General features: G+C 37.1%; 1 protein-coding gene across 1 annotated transcript in view; it reads left to right on the forward strand.

Annotated features, from left to right (window-relative positions):
* Positions 1 to 24,095, forward strand: part of SRBD1 (S1 RNA binding domain 1) — a 131,003-nt gene that overhangs the window by 47,365 nt on the left and 59,543 nt on the right. The window contains exon 17 of the mRNA XM_074163049.1: positions 16,757 to 16,848. Coding sequence (XP_074019150.1) covers positions 16,757 to 16,848 — 92 coding nt within the window. The remainder of the gene's footprint in view (positions 1 to 16,756; positions 16,849 to 24,095) is intronic.

Consider the following 24,095-nt stretch of genomic DNA (forward strand, 5'->3'; position numbering starts at 1 on the left):
TAGATGGCTGCAGTGTCAAACGGTTGTGACTGAAGGTGCCTATTGAGGGTAATTCCTTTCTATAACTAGATCCCCAGCAGTTTTGTCAATGATGAGTAAGTGGAGGGAAGGAGAAATGATCCATTTGTTGTGGTGGGTGATAGAGAGGTGAGAGAGAATACATCTGAAAGGAGCCATCAAGAAACACAAGCTACGTGAAGCACCTTCTTCAGTACCAGGCCGTCCCAGCAGCAACAACTGTGAACGGAGGGGAAAGGACAGAGAGGAGACAGTGGTGCTGGTTTTCGTGTTCCTTTTCAATTTTGGGAGATATGTGTTGTTTTGGTGGCTTTATGTACAGTTGTAAATATCCATCTAGCAGTTCTGTACATCAGTTGTTTTCCTTTCCTTTAAATACTCAGTGCTCCTGAAAGCAAATTTGTTGCTGACATAGAAATAACATTTTCACTTTAATCCTGTTTGCGACTGCAAGTAATATTACAGTTTCTAATTGTATCAGATTATTTTATGTAACAGCAAGTGCTGCCCAAACAGCTCAGTTGTCTGTGGAGCTTTCTAAACAAAAAATGTGGAGGTGGGGGGGGAAGATGTCCATCTATATGTAGTTATAGCTATTGCTAATATTAAAGTAGCTTTTCACGTAGACCTTATCTCTCAAACCTAATTAATTTTTGTATTTTGTTAAACATGTTTGGCAGCTAAGGCAACATGCCTACTGCCTGTTCAGTTCTTTTATTGGGTTGAACTAGACCTAACATTTGGATAAAATACATTTTGACATTTGAATTTGACATAAATGTTTCAGGGAAACAGTTTCGACATGCATCTTCCGTGGGTGATTCTCTTGTCAGCCTTACCATGTTGTACTGTAAATATAGTTTGGAAGTGGGCTTTCAGTAAAATCATTGATGCATTTATTACTTGTTCCTGGTCTATTTCTCCCTCCTAGTGTAAAATCACTGCTCAAAGTTACTCTGTCTTTTTTTTTTGATGTTGTTGAAGTTATTCTCTAGAAGTTAGTTTGTCATTTTTAAGTAAATCAAACTGGATATTCCTGTATTACTTCTCAGTGATTATCTCTCTGCTGAAGGAAATGTTAAATTTAATCTTCTGCTATAAGAGTAAATAGAAAGAGACATTGTCAATTTGAATGTTTTAAAATGAAATAATTTTGAAATCATGATATAGTATCTTTTTAATATATCCCATTTCTTTAGCAACAACAATAAAAAGACTTTTAAAGGAATGCTTAATTCCTATTAAAGGAATGCTTAAGCCTGTCCTCTTCTCTGCTCCTCTTGTTTCCCCCTGCATCTGTTGATCCTGGCTCTGCTGGGACCCTGCTATCTCTTTTACCTGCTGGTCCACAGCCGCTTGGTGCCTCACTGGTCACAGTTTTCTCCTTGGTGAAACTGCCTACGACCTCTTGGCATTTTTGGAGAAGGCCACTCACTGGAAATGCTGTGCTGCTGATTGTTGTTAGTGGAACAAGTTTTTGCTGGCTTGTTTTCGATAAAGTTGTTACAATAGGGTGTAGGTTATGGGACTTCTGACGTTAGCAGGAGTAATGTTTTCTTGTTGAGATAAAATTTTGAATAAGGGGTTGTTCTGGTGCTAAGTGAGAGGAAAAAAACGGTGGCATCTAATTCACAGCAGATTCTCTTCAGTTTTATGGCCTGTAGGAAATTTCTTCCAGCTTTTTAAAAAGTGAAGATACAGATTAAATGTTGATTATAATGGTTTGTGTAAATATATTTTATTTATATGCAATGCAGAAAGTGCAGTTGATTATTTTTCAGTCAACCGTAAATACCAGCATTATGAAGCCAAGCTAACTTGTGGTTAATGTTAGGTTGTGATAAACTAAAATTTGTAAATAGTACAGTGAACTTTGGGGGAGATGCTTTACTTAAGTTGTCTTTGGGTCATCTGAAATACCAGTTTTTGCACTCAAGTCAAAGCTTTTAGTGATTAAAACAGGTCTCATGTAAAAATTTTAATGGTATATGTGAGTATGGTTTAAGTTCATGTCTACTCCTTGTTTATAAAGCATTTGTACGTTAGTTTCCAATGGTTTTAATGGCAAAGTATAAGTTTGGGGTTTCTTCTTTACTGTGCCACAGTTGATATAATTAAATTGCATAAATCACATGGTGCTTGTGATGCTGGTGATGTTGTGAGCCTTTATGAACTTCAGAGGAAGTTCAGACATGGAGCTTGTGAAATGTGTGTTCTGGTTCTCAGGATTTGATTAAACACAAATCCAGGATGTGCTGGTTTGTGGCATTAGTAATTTTCAAGTTTTATTTATATTTTGTAAAAAAATGTTTCAACTTCTTGAATAGCATTCTGAACATACCTGTCTTTAGCTAACTTTAGAAAATAATTTTTAGATATGTAGTTTAGAAGTATTTACATGGCTTTTTAGGATTACATTCTCCTTCATGCAATTTTATAAAGTGAGGGGTGGGGGGAAGGTAGCAATTAGACCCTAAATATTGAAATCTACATCCATACTTCCTTAATATAATTTGAATCTGGATTAGCTGAACTTTTTTTTATGTTTAGACTTGGAAGCCTGTCCTGTCTCTGGGGGGAAATATTTTATGTTTGTGCCTTGTTCTTTTGGTGGAGGAGGAGCTTTTTGCCCCATCTCTGCAGTGAATGTAAGAGATGCTCTCAGCCTTATAACAACCTGACCAGTAAAAGCCCCAGAATGGTCCAGTGCAGATGTCGGTCATGTTGTTGCATGTGACAACGTTACTGTGTGAATGTGAGCTTTGTGCTGGCTCAGGGCCACGGTGATGCTGAGGGCAGCAATAGGACTGGCCTGTCTACCAGCAGCAGGCTGAGGACAAGGCTTGGCTCTGCCACCTTCTGCAGTAGCCAGCAGAGCTGAGCAGGCGCCCCAGGGCAGAAGATGCTCTGCCACATTAAAGGGTGCTGCTGATCCCACCCTGGCATATGTTCTTCATGACCCCCTGTAGGAGTCGTCTGCATCAGCCAGAGTGCCCCTGGGCTCTTTGCTGCTGCGCTGCCATGGAGTCACGTAAACTCTTGTTATCATCTGGACAATTATTGTTTTAATACTGTGTTGTCTTTTCTTCCGTAGCCCTGATCTCCGAATTGTTGGGGTTTGGTGTTTGTTGTTTTGTTTTTTTTTTTTAAGCAGCAGCTGTTAGTTATCAACTACAAGAATAGTCTTAACAGTTTAACATCAGACACTTGAAATTAAGTGTCCCTACTCTGTTACTGCAGGAATCAGCAGGACACATGTTTCCATTCACTTAATTTCCCAATCATTTCAGGTTTTCTTTTAGCTTATAGCATTTGAGGAAGCTAGGATTGTTAAATGAGTTTTCAGTGCAGCACTGAAAACAGAGTGTTGACTTTTTAAATCTCCATTTGTTTCTCTAACATTGTTCTTGGGCAGATAGATACTTTTCTGAAATGTATACGTGGTGCTAAATTTTTAAACTGCCATTAAAAAAAAAATACTGAAACTCACTTTAATATTATCAAAACCTCTGTTCTTAGCTACAGAGGATCCGAGTTCCTTTTAATATATGGTAGGTTTTGGAGTCTCCATTAATGGAAATATTTGAAACCTGACCGGACGCAGCCCTGAGGAACTTTGCTTTGGTTGACCCTGCTTTGAATGAGGGTGTTAGACCAGCTGATCTCCACAGGTGTCTTTCAACTGCCGTGATTCCTTGGCAGCATTCAACAGTTTCCAAAAGCTGAAAGAATCATTCCAAGACCCTCGCTTTTCATTGCTGGCTTGTCTTGCAGGATCTGGACATAAGTATCTACTGACCGATCCAGAGAAACAGGTGTGGAGTAGATGCCCATTGACATGCCCACATGACAGGGTAACTTTAGACTCTGTGGGTGTTCGCAGGTCTACGTTCTGATCATCTGTGCTTTCTGTGTAATGTTCTCCAGAAGACTCTTCAATCAAGTGCCAGCGTACCTTCCTTTCTTGCTGCCCAGATATGAATTGGTGGGAAAGCTTGAAATATTTGCTCTCATTTTGAAGTAACATGTGCGATGAGAGAAACCAGAGCTTTGAATGGGGAAAGGAGAAAATCAGTAATTCATTGTAGGGCTTTGATTTTAGGTAGAAGTCAAGCTGTTGATAGATCATCATTTTTCTTGCCTCCCAAGAAAAAACTGCATATGAACTTCCTGGTGTAAACTTTATCATCTGTTAGAGAAAACAACATAGTTGTATTTTAAAAGGATGAGTCAACCATTTTACTTTTGTTAGTGCCTTTGTTTAAAACTGTGTAACTGTGACCCATAACTCCTCAAACGTTTCTAAGTGACTTTCCCATTATAAAATGGGGTGTCAAAAAGAGGGTTAATGCGGTTAAAAAGATGCATGTTCCAAGATTTTTTTTTCTGTAAAATATTTGTCATTGGACTCATGAGTAATGACCTGTATAAATGTGTTAATGAACCTTTACACTATTTTAAGATATTTTATTACTGGAATTGCAGGTGATTAAGTATCTAAGTACTGTGTAACTTAGCTATGGCTGGAGAATCACTTTGAAAATTGTGGTGTAAAAAGTAGGATATAAAAAAGTTTAGCTGCATTTTTATGATTTAGATGTAAGTATAGCTCTTCAAAAACTAGGTGGCCATCTTATCCTACGCTTTCGTATTTGGATAACTTAAAAAAAAAAGACTATTTTACAGTTGAGGTTTTTTTGGGGTCTAAAAGTGATTGGTTAGAAATGAAGCACAAGAAATTTCAGTCCAGAAGGAATTTTTTTTTTAAAGTGTTTGTAACTGGATGAAAAACATGTTTTAGATGAAGTGGTCTTTCAGCATATGTTTATGCCAGTTCTAGTGATGTTACTCTTGGAAAGTCTCCAGTGTGGATCTGTCACAACCTGAGGGAACAAATTGTTCCCTTTTAAGAGAAGAGGGAAAACAAATATAGTACTACCTAACTGAACTTTTATTTTGCTAATTCCAGATATTAATTTTTGTCAGTTTTATCCCCTTTTTGGTTACAGTCTTACTAAAGGAATTTTTTTTTCTATAAAAACATGCAATTAATTAATCCCCACATTAATTGTGGGCATTTGGTGGTTGGTTTTATTTGTTTTTTCATGAGGTTGATACGTACTTGTCTTCGTAGTACAAAATTAGATGGTATCCACTTTTCAAATGGTTAAAGGATAAGCAAGAATACACCTAAAGTTTAACTCACTTTCATTTGGAGATGTATTTGATTCAGATTAGCTTTTCTTACTGTAGATGCCCAGTGGTTGCATATCATCTCAGTAAAATAATAATATTTAAAACTATAACAATGAGGAGCACCAGAGAAGATGTGAAAGAACCCTGAAGGACTAAGAAAAGATGGAGTGCTTTGTTATTAAATTATTCACTTTTCTACTTATGATGCTCTACAGACATTTCAGTACATCTTCTGACTTACCTTTACATCTGTGTCTAAGAAAACTGCTTGTTAAGATAAAGCAAGCTTCATTTGAATTTTTATTATTTTTTTTAGTCTTGCATGAAAAAATCTTACCTTTTTCTGAAGAATGAGTAACCTACTCTTTTTCTTAATTTTCTTGGTTTTTTTCCTGTCTGTCACTGTAATCCTTTTTATATTGTAATGCTACAGTTGCTTCACAAGGGATTAATAGATTTTTCTGGAATCACTAAACCAGTACCTCAGTTTTACAGGCTTTTTTCCAGTGAAGAAAAATGTTCCTTGATGGACAGAATGGAACACTTCTTGATGAGCGTCGGCTTTGAATAGTCATAAACTAGTGTATAGGAAAATGTCAAAGCAAACTGGTTTTTTTCCTGTATTAAATGAAAGAAAACAAAAGAAACCAAATGAGGACTTTAGAAATTGTACGAGAACTGTCATGATTAAGTTTGCAGAAATGATTTTTGAGTGATAGCAGCATATAATTTTGATCAGATCGGCATGAAGCACCATTTACTTTATGTAATATCTGTCTTGAGTACGTTGAGCTGGAGAATAAACACAGGAGGCGAACACATCTTCTGCGAACTAAAGCAGGCAGTTTTGGGGTTTTTTTAGGTGAATTTTAAATCAAAGTAAAGTAAAAAGAAACAACGCAGCTAGAAAGATGTCACACTTTTCCTTACTATTTAGTACCTCAAAGAAGTTTTCCTTGCAGCATTGATTCTGATTCCAGAATTCTTAATTTATTTTGAGTTTCTATATGTGGAAAACCTGGGTACTTCAGAGTTCAATAAGCTGTGCCAAGAAGTGTCTGTAGGTTAAAAATATTTAATATGATGTCCTGAGATACAGTGTAGATGTTAAGAGGGATGTGGAGGGAACAAACAGAGAGGGATCGTGTGTGATTCCCTTACACCATGTGGAGAGTCTGTCTATATTGCCTTGCTTAGCCCTAACAGAAGCCTTTGCTTGTGGATCTGTGCTGGGGAGAGGGGAGCCTGGGAAGGGGAGATCAAGTGCTAACATCAGTGATATTGTAGGAAGGGGGAAAGAACAGAATAAAGCCTGAGTCGAGCCAAAGCTACAGGTCAGAATTTTGCATCAATCAGGGCTGTGGAGGCTGCACGGCAGTACTGGCCAGGCTGTCTCCCAACTGCCCAGAGTGAGCATTAAAGAAAATGACAGTTGCTGGAGGTGCTGTTCTCCAAGAGGCATTTTTAATCCATATGTTGTGGTCTTGTCCAGTTATGCTCCACTCTGGGGACAAAGTCTTCACGAGAGTTAACATGACTCTAAGCTTCAGCCTTTGGTCTGGCTTAAATAACTTGAGTTTTAGCCACAACAGTTGCTACATCCGTGATGCCTGTTTTACCAGATAAAAATGATTGCTGGGAGCAATTAGAGCAATTGAATAGCATGTTCTTTTAGCCTTTCTAGATAATTTCAAAATGACTGTTATCATGTCAGACTTCATGATACAATTTTTATTTGACTAAATCTGCATGCTCTCTGAAGTTCACAGAGAAATAAGCTGGTTGAGAGGTCTGTATTCACTGGAGAACCTGATGGACTCTCCTTAATGGGTCATCTCTATCTTAAATGTCCTGTGTCCTACAGAAGAAGGGTGGTGTGGGTAGGACAGTGTGTGCAATAGGGAAGTGTTTTGGTTTGAAAAGTAGACAGACTTTAGGCAGAAATCTGTTTCCCCAGTTATAAACTGTTGGTGACAATGCCAAATATAGATGGTATTAGCAAAGTCTAGGTATTGCTTTATAGGCAGGAATCTTTTTTGAAAAAAAAAAAAGAGTATTTGTTCCCAAAATCTTAGTTCTTGGTACTTTATAATGATCCAACTTGAATAACTGTGCATGAACATGAACTGCTGACTTGCCTCTGCTGTTTCTAAAAGCAGCCAGGATGCGTCTTATCTCTTGCAAGATCCTGCGTGGCTGGAGATGGGCTGGATGAAACACCAGCTTTCCCCATGTGCTGCTACTGCAGGGGTTTCTGCTTGGCTGAGCTGAGGAGGAGCTGCAGGCAGGACAGTGGTGGTGACAGCCTTCTGCTCTGGGACTTGCAGATTCTTCTGCTTTGCTGTGTTTCATGGTGTTGGGTCAGGCTTGTAGGCTGCACCAAGCTCTTGAGAACTGGGAGGGGCAGGGGCTAAATAAGGCTGCTCATTGAGCTCTGCATTGTGGAATGGTGTTGCGAGGCTTTTGGGGGAGCAGCAGCATCTTTTTGGACTTTGCCATGTTTTTAACATGCGCATCTAGGCAATTTCATTTCAAGAGTCTCTATAAACATATGAAATGTGAACATCCCCTAGTGTTTCTCTTCTTTTTGAAGCGTGACTGCCAAAATTGGTTGGTTTTTTGTCTCCCTGTGCCTTCCTCCCAGTGGGTTAAACGAGGTTGGGTATAATCTTATTGGTGTTTGGCTATATTTTTTCAGTGCTGTATATACAGTTTGTTCCCCTGAGGTCACAGGGGTAATTTAGTTGTGTAAAACTGAGTGAGTGCTGGCAGGATTGGTCTTGAAATTATGAAGTGTATTCATAAGAAGCATACTCGTTTTCATGCTTATTATATTTTCAGAAGTGGGATCTAAGGTTTTCATTTCCTATGTTGATCCTGAAGCCTTTTTTACTGTCTTTCCTTTCTTCTAATGTTAATCGGCTATAGATAAGTAACTTTTTAAACATATTTGAATGTGTTTAATTATCATTAACTCTGCTTAGAATTACTTTAATGCTATTTAATGCTTTATTGTAATTTCTTTTTAAACTTGTCCTCTTATATTAAGGTAATATTGTATTCTATAACGTCCATATTGCTGCAATTTCTCTTCATGGCATTGCTGCAACAGGGAGAAGAGCAGTAGCTGAATTCTCTCTCTTAATTTCCTACTGTGCTACAATGTTTAAAGTAAAAAATAAACGACTTAACTGCTTTTTAATTGGATGGTTAACTTGGAAGTAGTTTTTTTGGACCTGGAGTTCAGATTTTAAAGCTCTCTGCAAGAGCAGAAAGGAGCTTCAGCTCCAGCTGCTTTATGAGCAATGACAGGACCTGTTTTCCAAAACTGTCAATGAAGGCGGTGGGGGCAGTCACAGGTGACTGTCACCTTCAGTCTTGAGACATGCCACCCTAGGTCTTTCACTTTTCACGGCAGACATGGGGACGTGTATTTCTTCTGGGGATGAATCTGCAGCACCAGTTGTGTTCTGATAACAGCATCTGGCACTAGATTGATTTAACAGGCTATGAGGTTTGCTCTTTTCAGATATGCACTTGTACGGCAGCTTCTGTGCAGCTCTGACATGGCCACACGCTACTGTTGTTTTTTCTGCCTCCTAGCACCACGTGTGAAGCTAAGGCTCTTTGACACCTGCCATTTGGACCCTTTTCTTACTGAAAAATGTCATCGTTTTCAGACAAGATGAAGACAGATATCTGATCGTTCTTCCCTTTGCAGGGATGTGCTGAGGGCATGGTTCATACACAGATGAATAAAGGATTCCAGGCCATAGCTATACAGTTAGTTTTATTAGTTTACTATGGCAAGTAGGTTTTGATTTAGGGATTCATAGAGTTACGTCGAAGGCAGAAGAAATTAAAGCAGGCTAACTCATTGTTGTATCTTGCAATAATTCTCAAACCTATTTCATTCTGCTGCAAGTAGCAATTGTCTTACTGTTTTAATGGCAGGAAATTTTTTCACACCACTTTTCTTTGGGGAGGGGAATGATGGTAGTTGAGGAATTAAAACATTTCACTGATTACAGAATCAGAAAAGTTCAAAATTTTCTGGTTTATGTGGGATATGTTTTCTGCATTCATCCAAATCTGGAAGTTAGCAGAACTGGGCTGCATTTTCTAAAGTAATACCTTTTCTAAAGGAGAAGTTTTTTAAATCCTATGCTACAATTGCTTCCCCCATATACTTGAAACACCTTTTGTGCTAACAAATAGGCAATCAGGTTGTGTGGCTCAGAACATAATTGTCCTTTTGTTTGAAGTATCCTGTTACTAAGTTTGATTACAGGCAAAATGCTCTTACAATGTAAAATCAACATGCAGCCCTCTTACACTAGAAAGCAGTGAAAGTTGAAAATGTTGGGCTTTGTTAGCCCTAATATTTCCCACCTTGCAGGGAAGTGTGTAATACTTGAAGATAACTGTTTCAATAATTGCATTTTTTAATATACTTACTAATTTTTCAGTCTTTGTCATACATTTCTTCTGAGATTTGGATGCAGGTCTTTTTAGTTAAACTGTCTTTGATTTCTTGTATTCCTTTTAATTTCTTTTAAAGCAGACATTGAGGAATTCTTGCTTTTTATCTGATGTTGAAAGACTATAACTTGGTATTTCAAACCATTACATTTTTCTTTTGCTTATTGTTCTTCATCTGAAAGTGCATACTTTAATTCTGTAGTGAAGTTTAGTTCTTCGTAAGCATCCTGGAAAAATGGAAAATCAAATACCATTCTAAGACTTAATGTTATTTTAAGATAAGTCACTTAGAATGATTTGAAGCAATGATACAAACTGTGATTAGATTATCTTGCGAAACACTGATAGAAACAGGCCTAATTCTTTTCTCTTGAGTAGGTTCTAAAGATCTACGCTGTCTACCAGGAAAGCCATCAGCTTGATTGGCACTAAATATCATTTGTGTCTGAACAGGAGAGAAATAATCCTTAATGCAAGGATGGTTGCCTTGTCATTTCAGAAGCTGCTTTATAAGGTGCTTATTTATTGTTACTGCTGTAGGGTCAGCAAGCTGTTTCAAAAGTAGGGTTTGTGACTGAAAGACATACTGTTGTTCCGTGTTGTAATTTGCTGCATGACAGAGTTCCTGGTTTGAAATAGTTTGATAATTTTTACTTTAAAAAGTAGATTGAGTTGGTCGGGAGAAAATTGTTTTCTTCTTTGCATGGTGTAATTTCTGGTAAACTTTGTGAAATATCGAGCAAACTCATTTATATGTGGGTAGAAACACAGACCTTTTTGTTGAGAATTCAAAACACTAGTTGTAAGCAGAATTTCACTTAATATTTTCTACGGAAACTTACAGAATGGTTTAGCATCAATGCAGGGTCTGTATCATTTGATGTGCTATCTGAAAGCACTGTGTGGGCTTAACTTCTTGTGTGCTTGGGAGCTTCTGAGCAGCAGGAACTGTTCTTTAAAACTTGTTCCCCTCCCTCCCTCCCTGCAATTGAATGACGTCACTGTGAGTTTTTTCTGTAGTATTTTTGCAAAAGATGACCATAACACCTCTTGTCTAATGTGACTGGTTTTGAAAGGTGGACTTCTCTATAAGCAAAACTTGTGTGGTATGAAGCAGTGGAAATTCAATGAAAATTCCATTCCTATCTAACTGTATATTTTTTCATTGTAAAATATATTTAATACTGGAATATCTCCCGAGTTCTATATGTTGTTAAAATTTAAAGCTTAATCCTTAGATTATTTAAAAGCACAGATGAATTGTATGGGTTTTGGCTTGATTCTGTTGAATCATGATTGCTTGCTAGTATAATCTTTTTTCATGATCCTAACATCTTCCTTTGCCATACTACGAGCTCATAGGAGCTGGGGGAAAGACTAGATTTTTAATTTGAGCTCATCTGTCAGAATGAACAGGCTTTTAAAACTCTTCTCAAGCTTTTTATTTTTTTGAATACATTATTGAATATATACCAGAACCTTTTTATCTTGCACTTCCATGACATATGTTCTTCATAAGAAAAAAAAAAAAAGTAATGGCTTAGCTGTGTCAGAGCCAGGGTCTGTCAAGTCTGGTATCCTATTGTTCCTGTGGCAAAGCGCGTGTGGCTGAATAAATCACAGCGCTCGGCCTGCCCTGGACTGCAGTCTCCAGTTGGCCGTATTCATCACCTCCCCAGCAGAAGGATCTGTGCTGTGTATAAGGACCGGAGTGCTCACATAGACAAACATGAGACCCTGGGAACCCAGAGCCCAGGTAACTGCCTATGATGGCAGGAAACCTGCAGCTTGCCCTTGGTGATGATGAGGCATTGGAGGGGCTGTCCAAGTTGCTTCTGCCATAGGCAGTGCCCTGCTTGACAGGAGAGGAAAGAGTGAGACACAAGTCAAAATGCAATAAAGGGATTATTGCTGTTTCATATGAAACAGCTTTGACTTCCCATAGGTAGTTTTCATTAGTCACCAAAAATGGGTATATAGGGAGACATATAAGACCAGACGTAGACGTGCTGTTTCTCTGGTACTTCTGTAGCTATCAACCACTTTTGGTTTTAAGCTCTTCTGGAGCTAATTGTGACTTCTGTATTTTCAGTATGCATTTCTCTTTCATGAAACAGCCCAATCATCTTTTGAGCCTGTACTTAATTAAGTCTTCCCGGTCCCTCCTCAGTTTGTTTTTAATCACTAAATCTATCAACATAATTAAAGCTTGTAGCATTCCAGTAGAGCTTCTAAATGTAACATTCTTTTCTAGTAAATATTTTGTCATTTTATTTTGTTTTATTTTTCTGTCCTGGGTAATTCTTAAGCCAATTATTTTATTAAGTACACTGAATAATCCTTTGACCCTTCGGTACTTATGCCTTTTTTGGGAGTCTCTAGCTTTTGTTGCCAGAAGCTTATGAAGAATATATTTATCAGTTAATATGTAAAAAGTTGGGTTAGAGGAGTTAACCACAACTACTAAATTTTGATTGGGAAGGGAGCTATATTTTGGCAGATCATAATTTCATGAACAAATACGAAAACCTGGGCCCACTTTGAGGTTGACATATCCTTTGCTTTTAAAATGACCACAATTTTGTTCCAAGTATTAACACTGTTCTCTTCTTTGTGCTTGTATTGTTTCTTAAGATGTTATTTTCAAGGCTTCAAGTTGTAAATCAGGGTTTTGGAGATTGTAGGAACAGTAAGTTATGTAAAGTTGGATAAAATTACTTTTTCTCTCTCTGTAGGTTATTAAGCCAGTGTTGCATTTGGCTGTTGGGAAATGACTTCAGTGTAATAAAATAGTCTGAAAAGTTGGTAAGGTTCATGAGAATGTTGGGAAGCTGCATCCATCTTTAACACTAGAAACCTCCAGCTTGATATATCTTTTTCGTTGTACATACATTAGATTTTTGCACATAACTTTTCAGTGAAAACTTACTATGGAAGAACCTTGTAAGTTTTAAAAAATGTGCCATTATATGCATGTACGTGAAGTAGTAACATCTAAACAATGTTGATAACTCTAGTTTGTTAAATTATGCATTTTTGTAGGTATGCAATAGCTTTAAATTTAAAAAAAAAAGTATTCTGAGATTATTATTTTTTTTAAACCTTTTACAATAAAGGCTTATGGCTTTTTTCCCTGTAAAAATTAAGAGATTGAAAATCTGTATGCTTTCGACAGGCATTCAGATTATCTTTTCATACTAAATATGTAATGTTTATTTAAGTTGAATAAGAAATTAACTTGCTCTAGTAAACGCTAAAGGGCTTCTTAAAGCATTTAAAATACAGCTGACATGGTCTCTAGCATAAAGCTGAGAGCCCACCAGGTGGTGCTAGTGGAATACGTTTAGTGTTATTTTAACAGTACTTAAAATGTGTCTTAACTAACGTGAAGGAGACCGGTGCAGTGTATGAAAACTTACTTTCTATGCAACAACTCTGTTTGTACAGTTAAAAAGGTTATATTGAAATATTATGTAGCGGCTTTGTCGTTTTGGCACTTTTTAATTTTAAAAAGTTGAATATAGATGCTGAGGAAAAAGAGTTATCTGTAGGATGGCTAATGTGGCAAGCAGACAGTGTGGAGGCATGTTCCCAGATTCTTTGCCTGCTTTTTTTGTCAATTCAGAGAGCAGTTTATGAAACTTGTCCATTTGTGTATAAGTATATCATATCACGATCAGTTGCTTATTTACCTAGGTTTTTTCTGACTTTAAATAGCAAAATAAAATTTTAATAATGTAGTTTTAACTGTTAAGATTTTGGCCAGTGCAAAATGTTTCCTCTTAAGAAATGCACAGAAGTAAGGATCTCATTTTATGAGGGGGTGGGGGAGTCTAGTTTCGTCCTTTAATACATTATGTGGCTTAAAAAGTCAAATTCTATTTCTGAACATATGCAGATTTTTAGATAGAGTTTTTAACAACACTTGTGAGGGCTTGCTTTTGACTGTCTTGAAATTTGTATATTTAAAAAAAAAAAAAAGGAGGGAGATTGAGGAGGTTAGTGAACATTGTGGACCGCAGTATTTTGGACTGAATTTCTATTGCCTTCTGATTTGAGCAGGTTTGGTTTTGTTTTCATGTGCTCTGACATAAAATATGTATATTCTTTGAAAGCATGATGCAGAGCATTTTGCAATACAAAATTAGCATAAGTTATCCTATATAGCATTACCTTTTTAAGAAGAAGCATTAGAATAAAGAAAATCATAAAGTGTCTCTAAAAAGTGACTGTCTCCTGTCCAGTCAAAAAGCAAAATCCAAAACAACTGCAAAGAAAAATCTGCAAACCTAGTTTGCTTATAATCTTAGTGTTCTAACCAAGCTAAATGTTTTAATATCATATGTGCCAGTGTCACATTAGTAACCACCTCACTGTAGCTAAAAACAAACTAAATAAAACCACATGACAGCCACTAATAGGTCTGTAAAAGTTTGGTTGACTATGCTTGAACGAACCAGAGGGTGGATTCTTTGGAGTTTGTGGCCCTGTGCATTTACGCTGGGTAAATTTATTTACCGTCTGGGTTTTACTGTCCTCGGTGCAGCGGTACGGGGTTCTGCGTGAGAGGAAACTCTTCCCCTCCTTTTCCAAGTCTGCTACACCAAATATTTCATAGAATAACTGCATGTGTACACAAAACCATCTTAGAATAGGTGTCAAATATCCAGTGTATGCTGCTTCTGAAAGTGCTTTTTATATTTTGTTTTCCTCCTTGAAATAATTTTTTACTTGGCTTCCCCCCTCCTTCTTCCTTTGGTGTATAAATGTTCTTGCACTTGAGGAAAGGAAGTGTGCTCTTTTCAAATGTTTCTTCCTTCCATCCTGAGTTTAATCTTATTTACTCATTTTAGCGAGGAGTTTTTGTGCTACCTACCTTAAAATTTGGCACATCACTTACTACCATAGCATGATAGTATTATTGCATTTCTCTCACTTCTGAAAATTTTCAGTGTAGCATTAATGAGAATCAATAAATTATCAAGTGTGTTAAAATTCCCATCCATGCCACTTTGTCTTTTCACTGCACAAAATACTGGGAGGGATGAAGCAAGAAGCTGCATGCAATTAACACAGTTTGTAGTACAGCACTGTAAAAATGTGTGCAAAACATTTTTTTTTATCAGTGTAATATCAATTTATTAAATTTAGAAATTGCACGAGAGGTTAGCTTTTTTGGATCTGTTTGAATACAAAGAGATTGAAGAGCAATTAGTTAAAAGCTGTTAGAAGTATGTGCTAATGTGTGTGGTTTTTTGAAAGCAATTTCCAAAAAGGGAGTGCTTGCCAGATGCAGCCTTTATAGGGTGTGAACAGGTTAAGAAATAAATTCTGCTGCATTGTTCTTTAAACTACTCCATCAGAAAAATCAGTTTGAGGAGGCTTCTGTCAACATCTCCATTTTTCAGCAGCTAGGTTTTTGTGATATAACCATATTTCCAAACTTTTTTTGCTGGTGACTGTCAGTTATTGACTGTCATGAGACTGTTTTCTGAATGCCATTTATAGTGATGGAATGCCCTCTAATACTGAATTTTTTTTAAAGATCACAAAAATAATTTCATTTTCATTTGCCTTGTTCAGCCTGTTGACAAACTGGTCTGAGCAATTTTTCTGTCTTGTAAACTGGTTGTTTGAATAGGACTGGAGTTAGGATAAAATCCTTTTCTCTTCTGTATTACCGTCTGTATTTATTGAAAGATCCAGTTTGTCTGTAATATTGAAATGTTCTTTTGAGTTCCTAGTAACTATAAAATCTGACTTATGTACAGCACTCTACCAAATTTCATTTTGATTGAATAGATAATAATATATATATATTAAAAAAACCAAGCAACCTGTAAAAACAACAGTAAGAAAAACATAATTTTTATATCTGCATTTTACTACTATTTACTGTTAACATGCTTGGAACACTGAACGGGGATGTGTTTTATCACTGAGCTATTCTCCAGCTTTTTCTGAAAAGAGGGGTTTCTAGGTATCAGTTTCTTCATTTAAAAATGTGACCTGCTAAATGTTCTTAAGAGAAAAATTTATAGTCTAATTTTAAAACAATATAAAGCAAAGTTATGATTTTTATTGAAAGGTCTGGACTGTGGTTTTTCCTCCTTATGGCAAAGAAAAGGTTGTTCTGAGAGTGGAATAGTAAAAGCAAAAATAGTTCTGTAACTGATAGTATTCCTCTCCAGTGCAGTAGCTGTGTGATGCCTTAATTATCAGTCTGAAATTCAAGTTCTGTTTAAGTTATTTGAAGAAATATACTGTTTGTTGATTCAGTGGTGTCAAAATTTCACAGCTGAAAATAAACTTACACTGTGAACAGTTGATTGCTGTTTTCTCTTGAGTGGAACTAGAGCGCTCGAGGGTTTTTTAATTGCATGTTGTGATTTGAATTGGTGAGTTTATCATCATTACTGAATGAGTTTGAGGTGTGTGGTAGATACATGAACTGTAGTTTAAGTTACTGAAGACATGCAGTCTATGTTATTCTTTGGGGATGGCAGTGAGAGCAGGGAGAAGACGGTATTAAATGCCGCTGAGAAGCAAGCTGCAGCTCTGTGCCTCAGTCTGTATCAAGTTGGTTTTTTTCTGAGCCTTTTAGGCAGCTAGCTTTAGACAATGTGTGTGCATGCTCATGACTTGGATTCGTGTAGTAGTTTAATTGATGTTTAGAATCTAGATGTTTTTAATGAAATTGTCGGGTAGGTTTTTGTTTTGTTTATGGAAGCTGGTTTGCTTCTTTACTTCTGGTAACACTTGTTTCTGGTGTTCCTTTTCTCTGTGGGAAGATTACTATGTGGTCTGATATCATGCACAGTGTGTGTTTATAATAGGGCCAGAATTGAAAAGAATGGATGTTGCAGGTCAGGGAGGGCTGTTTTGGCTTAAACGGAGATCATTTGCTTTGTCTGTACTGTCATACTTTTATAACTATTCAGTTGATTCAAAATATCTTTAAAATATAAGGCTTAAAAAAAAAAATCTAAATATTCAATTAAGTCACTTGCTAATTTTTTAGTCATGAGGTGTTTTGATTATTTGCCCTTTTATATTTCAGCATTGTCAGTGAAGCAGGAGCATCTATCTACAGCGTCAGTCCAGAAGCGTCCAAGGAAATGCCAGACCTAGACCCCAACCTAAGAAGTGCAGGTATGAAGTGTATCTCATTTTATTACCATTTCAACATGGATGGAGCTTAAGTCTCAGTTCTCAGACTGTACTGTTTATAATATTAAGCATAATAATAGTCAAAAGTATAAAAACGGAAGGTTTTAGTTGTTTTGTTTCTGAACTTTAAGTCCTCTGTCATTTAACGTTTGAAGTCCTAGGTATGCAAATCAATGACATCTTCTACTAAGGCCTGTAAAGTAAAGGTCCTTGTGGATGTATTCCTTCAATAGGCCGGTAGAGGGAAATTTATGGGGATTAATATAACCAATGAATTGCATAAACTTTGACAGTTGGACATGTCCATGCCCACAAGAGTTAGACCCTCCCTCTCTTCTCTTGTCCCTTGTACGTACACAGATGTATCTAATAATAATTAAATGTTCAAGGGCTAGAAAAAAAATCTAAGAATAGAACAGATAATTTAAAGGTGTGCATTCATTGTGATCAGTTTTAAGTCTTCATGTAGCTAAAAATAGTCCTCATAAAATACTACTTAGTTTTCATTCTTAAAAAAACCATTTACTTCAGCATAAATGTCACTGAGGTATAATACAGCTCAAGTTCTTAAAAATTTACAAGTGTTGCCACTGTTATAATTTCAGTGTTTGGTTAAAGAGTAGTCTTTAAAGATCGAATTCCTAGTAGCTTCATTGGTGTCCAAATTCTATTCATGGATTTGGTTTATTGGGAGACAGCTGTAAAGGGCAGGTCTGAGGTTATTTTGGATTACTTCATTTGTGTATTTTTAATTGGGTGTCTTTGTATTTGTTTTTATTAACCCCTGGTTTTTATTTTTTTGGTCTACCTATAATTTGCTGTCATACTCAGTCAAATAAAGCACATTTGAAAACGCAGTAACATTCTCATACAGAAATCATTTCCAGTAAAAATGATACTATTCTTAATTTTATTGTTAGTTTAGCAGGTTGCTGGTCTGGAAATCCTGAGGAAGGTGTAGGTCAGCAGAAAACAGTTCTGAAGTTACAGGGTATTTGGGGGTAAAACTTTCTAGGATTCCTCATGTTCCCCTTTCTTCTGATTTCTACAAAGGGAAAAAAGGATTTGTGTTAACTCGATGTTTCAAGGGAATGATTTTACAGGATTATTCTTTAAATATCTGTATCGGCCCTTCCCTTTGCAGGACAGGCCTCCAGCTCCTTTTCGTCTGACTCTTTCCTCCCTGCCTGCAAATGGACTCCATTGTGATTATTTCTTCCCTGGGCCACAGGTTTTGAATGTGTCACAGTATGGCCAGAGCGAGAATTAGACTTGTGACATTTCTGTATTTGTGACAGAGGCCACTGACTTTCCCTTGGGCCAAAGTTTATTATGTTGCTGATATATTAAATGTGGGTTTAGAGTAGATGTAAATGAACAGCAAAACACCAAAGAGGAGGAAATCTAGTTATTAACAATGTGCCTTTCCAGATGTACATGATTTTCCTTTTTTCAGAAGTTAATTTTTGAAAACTTAAGACACTTTTATTTAGTGCTGTGCATCAAATACAGTGAATGAAAATCAAACTTGTAATATATGACCGATATCAGTATTAATTATCTAGAGTTCATATTTCTTCATTATAACTAGGAATTGCTTCAGGCATAACTCAAGTGCTGTTGCATCTGGTTTGAAAAGCATCAGCAATTTTGACATGCCACAGCAGTACCGCAGAATGGGTAGAAATTGAAAAGGGGCAGGATAGAAAGTGAAAAATAATTGCTTAGTTCCATGGATGTTGGTTGTTATGGAACTGTCAAGTAGAAGTATATTTATTACAATAGAATTTTTCTAAAAGTTTTAGATGTTCTTCTTGATGTCTTTTGGTGTTGATTTGTAATTAGCTGCACTGAAGCTGTGGTCTTTTTTTTTTTTTTTTTAAAGCTGAGCATAAAAATCTGACATAACATTAGAGAGGAATTTTAATTGATGTTGGGGATTTTTTGCAAACTTTTTTCTTGACTAGCTTTTACTTTTTTACTTTTGATTTTCCTTTAATTTGCAGCAAAGTGACATGGTGTCAAAGCTGACTTGCTTTTTATTTTAATTGTTGTGTTACATCATGTCAGGTTCTGTGCTTACATGATAGCATTTAGTACATTAAAGGAAGCTGACAGCTGCATGATAAAGTGTGACATTTATAGTTAAAATAAAAGGTAGAACTGACGTGAGATATCTGTGATCTTAACACAGTTTGCCACTTTAACATTTTTCTCTACACAAACTGTATGGAAGGGGTTTGGGTTTTTTTTTTTTTGAATTACACAGGTAGGTAGGTATCTGTCTATCAGGTATATAATGCATATTGTACGAGACCTTACGTTCACATCTTGTGATATCTCTCAGTCATATTTGCAGTACTGTTTAGCAATTGTTTGTAATAAGTTTTCACTTCATATAGAGAAATAAAAGACATTGATCCTGATAAAAAACAGTATCTTATTAATTTCTCCTTTGCTTAAGTATAGGCAGTATATTTCTGCCTACATACTTGGTTAAGTATATAGGCAGAAAAATAGCAACTTTTAGCATTTCTTGCTGGTGCTGATTAAATATATTAGTTGATCCAAGAACTGAAATGTTTGGGGTTTTTTCCCTTTGAGCTATCTTAGAAGGTCAAGGATGACGTGGGTTTGTAACAAATAATTGAGAAAGGTCTCATTATAAACTGATTGTGCATATATAAACTATAGTAGAAAGTCTTCATGGTCTTCATACGGTACTTTTAGTCAATAGTGCACTTGCTTGAGAAAAAAAATTATAATTTCTTACAAAAATTTGCTGGTATCTAGAGTGCAGAGAATGGAATAGGGTCTGTCCAATTTTAGAATTGTCCTCCAGAGTTGGGTACCTTCTTTCTGTCCCTAGGCAATATCAGCTCCTAATATAAATTCTTTACATTGAACTAGGTTTTCTAAAATTTTTATAGCACCAAATATTAATATTTCACAAAAGTGCAGATGCTTCTTTACTGCTACTCCAACTCCTATAAAATCTTGTGGAGTGGGACTCAGCTGAGTAGATAGTAAAGAACTTGATGAAACCTAGTTACTCAGATTTGAGTGGAGTGAAAAGGTATATATCCCCTGCTGACAGTCATTGTAGGATTAATGAGCACAACAAGCTATTTCTCAGCCTCACAGAATTAGGAGATAAGAGGCTTATAGGCCAGAGCAATAAAAGGATTTCCTACTTGATAGGCTGAGGAAGTTCAGCTGCAGCAGATAAGGAAGGCTCTGCCTGGAGAGCAAGCCACTGGATTTCAGTAACTGGGGTTTTTGGATGAACTTGCAATAGGGTTGTAGCTTGACAGTGAAGGGAATGCAAGGCTTCCTTGAATTGTCCTTCCCAAAAGCTATGTCCCAAAACAGGCTGAAGATTTGGGGCGGGAATTGTTGTAGGGGAGAATGGGCACTGTAAAAAGGGTGCTTAGCAAGCTGTCCATGTTGATCATCTTTGTGAAGCTTATTAATGTGTGCCCTCTCGAGGCCTTGTGACTGCCTGCTCTAGGGTTAGTGGAATGGCAATGAGGGAGCTGCGAGGCTGGGTGCATTCTGCCCAGTTCTGTTTCTGCCCCAGCATGTGTCTTCTGGCCACCCTCTTAGAGGAGTCAAATGTTTAATTTGGTAGAGGTTTCATAAAGCTGTCAAATTCATATTTACTTGGCTGTCCTTTTTTTGTTGTTTTTTTTTGTTACTTTTTTTTTTTTCCCTGAGCTACCATCAGTGTAAAACTTCATATTTAACTTTTGGTTAGCTTTTATTCATGGCAAGTTCAAGTAGGAATTTTTCACTGTAACTTGTCCATAAGATCTTCTGGATTACTCTAGGTCTCTGTGGTTGAGCTTTACTTGTGCCTTTTTTAAATGGAAGGCCTGAACGCAAGTATCCCTTTTCAAGTAGTTGTAAGTAACATGCTCAGTGAACAATTACTTTGCCTTGCAAGTTTACCAGTAATCCTTGCAATTAGTTGTCTTTCATTATCTAAGCAGCTGAGAAGACTGTCTTGATGTGGTATTCTTTGCATGAGTAAAAGAAAAAAAGCTAAACTCGGTGGTGACAAGTATTCCTCCCTCAAACGGATGGACTCTGTGACAGTCAGTGTTGACCTGCGTTTGGTTACTGTCACTGGGCCTGTGAACTGTGGAATTAAATGATCTTCCAAAAGTTGGTATACTCTTTCTTTTACTTCTATTTTGTCCTATGCAGTTTTGTCCAAGTTTTTATTTTGTTGTGCAGAACTTTTATTCCTAATGAAAATGAGGCTTCTGGGATGAGAAATAAAATGAGCCTGTGCAGGTGTCAGTGCATGGACATTGCCAGGCTTTCTATTTTATCTCTCAGGTAGCGCTTCTCCACTTCTGGAGTTCCTTGTTGTTGCAAATGCTTTTTGGCTTGAACAAGTTTGGCTAGACAAAATGGGAAGACTGTGGAGGGACAGGTGAAGTATATAGAAAGTGTAAGCATGTGTGACTCATGTTAAAGGACTGACACACAGAAATCTGGAATTTATGTACTTCCTGGATACCTGGAAACTTTTTAAGGTATGGTCAGCTAGTGGTGGTTTTGTTGTTGTCCTTAGTACAAGTAGAATAAAGGATGCACCAATTGTTTTGCATGTGCTCACATCAGAATCTTTTTCCTCTGCCACCTTTCCACCTCTTGAAGTGGATACCATGATGAAATGACTGTCTCTTAATAACTCTAAGAACCAGAGGAAACTGCTGAATTCTGGTGAAATGGTGGTCTGATGGTAGAGAATCGCTATGAGGCAGTAGTCATGCTGGGATTTTTCCCTGGTTTCGATATATGCTCAGTTATATTAAATGAGAAATGCCTTCATTTCATTAAATTGACAAATTACCTTTCATTTTGAGATGACTGCTCTAACAATTAAGCAATCTCTTCTTTATTTCACTATTTGAAAAGCAAAATAAAAACCTAATGTGCTTCATTGCATTGATTTATAAAAATGCAGATAAACCTGGATATGTAGAAATCTCTAAACACAGGATGAGGAGGGAAAGGGGTTTACGTCTTTTCAGATATGACATTTGTGTAAACACTTGTTAGAGGAGATCTCACGCTAAGCCTCTCTGATTTATTTCCATACCTTAATGCAATCATATGCATTTGGTTTTTAATTAGCAATTCTGTGATCAGTTGCCGAAACAAGAACAACGTAATTGGGCTTCTCTAATGCAGCAACTCCAACAAATGCTCATTTTCCTGTCAGACATGAAGGGCCTGAGGTCCTCTGTCAAGACTACATAGCTGTGTCACCAAATCAGGAAATCAATAAATGTAGATAAAATATTCCCAAAAGTTACTTTTTTTTTGCAAAGATTTGGAATGCTAACAGGGCAAGCCTGTGTGTCATGCTGCATGCACAGGTATGATCCAGTATAGAAACTGTGCTGCTTTTAAAGGATGATTTCTGAGTATGAAGAAGAATCCGAGAGAGCAAAAGGTCACACAGCACAGCTTGCCTTAGCGTTGTCAAATCCCATCTGCTTGTCTCCTCTCCACAGGGCAGAATACATTGGATTATTGTACACTCAAAGTTCAGCACACCACTTGCACTTTTCCTTGCAAAAGAAAGCCTTATAGGCTTTGGGGGCTCGTTAGGACTTTGAGACTGTCATGCTACAGGGTTTTATTCCCTGGGGTGCTGTTAAAGATAGAGACATACAGTTCAGAGCTGTCACGCTAGCCAGCAAGTAGAAGGTAGAGATTGGAAAAAATGTAATTTCTTTTGACTTTATCTTAAGGAAAGTAAAACAATTTGATGATTAGATGTGTGGGACATAGTGCCTTGATGTCTACTTGAGCTAATTTCTTTATCTTCTTAAAAGAGCACTGCTCCCCCTTGGCTACTCAGGAGAGAAGGTCATTTTTCAAAAACTTTATTGGACAGAAGTCTTACAGTTAAACCATTCACACTGCTTTCTAAGTGGAAGCTTCCTTCTACAGCTAATCGTAGAGGATTGGTGCAAGTTCCACAAGTTTTCAGAAAGAGTTAGAAGACAGGAAAGTAAGCACTGAATTCTTACATATTAAAATGTTTTGCTTTGGCTACAAAATCTAACCCGTTTAGTTGGTTTGTGTGCAATTACAGCAGTATAAAATAAAATTGCGTTCTGTCCTTCACCTGATGTATTCTATAGCATTTAAGAATGACTTTAATTATGTTGTTGGAAAGGGAGAGATGCAGTGGTCAGAAACAAAATGGATGGTGACCAGCACTAAGAGGTAAAGCAGACTTGTTACTTCTTTCCCCAGAGGACCCAGTTCTCACCAATAATCAGAAGATCATCTGAAGGTGTAGACTGGGCTCTACAGTTTGAACAGAATTTGTAGCAAATCTACGGATAATCTTAAAAAAGAAAAAGTATAACTGCAGGTAATCTGGAAATTATTGGGCATCCTACAGTTGTGCATGAACATGTGTGCCTGCATCAGGATTTTGAGAGAGAGAAAAAAGGGCTTGAATTGCCCAAAACTAGTGGGACGATGCTGAATGGGTTGTTACACAGGTATTGGAGATGCTTGTAGTCTTTACTTTCTTCTTGTTCTAGACAAGAATCTGTTTTCCAATCTGTGCAAACTTCGTGGCATGTGTGAGAGATGGTATATAATCATCAACATCTTGCTCATCAGGACTGTATTTCCTATGCAGCTGTAGAGTCTAGCAGTAGGCTAGAGCAGAGTTTGATATATAATCTGCCAGATCAAGACCCACTTCAATTCCCCATGGCTTCTGCCTTGTTACAAAGTTAAAACAGATTATTTGGAACTAGGTGAAAACTTTTCTGTCTGTTTTGCATCAGTATTTCCACTATGCTGAGATTTGTGTTTGTGTATAACTTTTAACTGAGCATCATTCTCTGTGCATGTGTTAGCGTTTGCAACCGATGTGTAACCTTTGCATACTTTGTGGAAAGATGTGATCTTCACCTTGCCTTCCTCTCATTTACTGGTTTGTTATATCCCAGATGGGCCTGAGTTTGGCAGGTGGACCTGGCCTATTATTTACAGAGCATCACTTGCTGCCCCTCTGAACAAACTGAAAACACCCCACCAGTTCTGCCTAAAAGCCATCCAGAAGCAAAGTATTAGTCCAGCCTCTGGTAAAGCCCATTTTCCTTAGCATAAGAGTTAGAAAAATGACTGACTTCCCTCCCTCTGGATGCAACTCTGTGCATACGTGTGTCTGTGTATTTTCTTTA

The sequence above is a fragment of the Numenius arquata genome, chromosome 2 (genome assembly GCF_964106895.1).
Source record: "Numenius arquata chromosome 2, bNumArq3.hap1.1, whole genome shotgun sequence".
Taxonomy (NCBI): Eukaryota; Metazoa; Chordata; class Aves; order Charadriiformes; family Scolopacidae; genus Numenius; species Numenius arquata.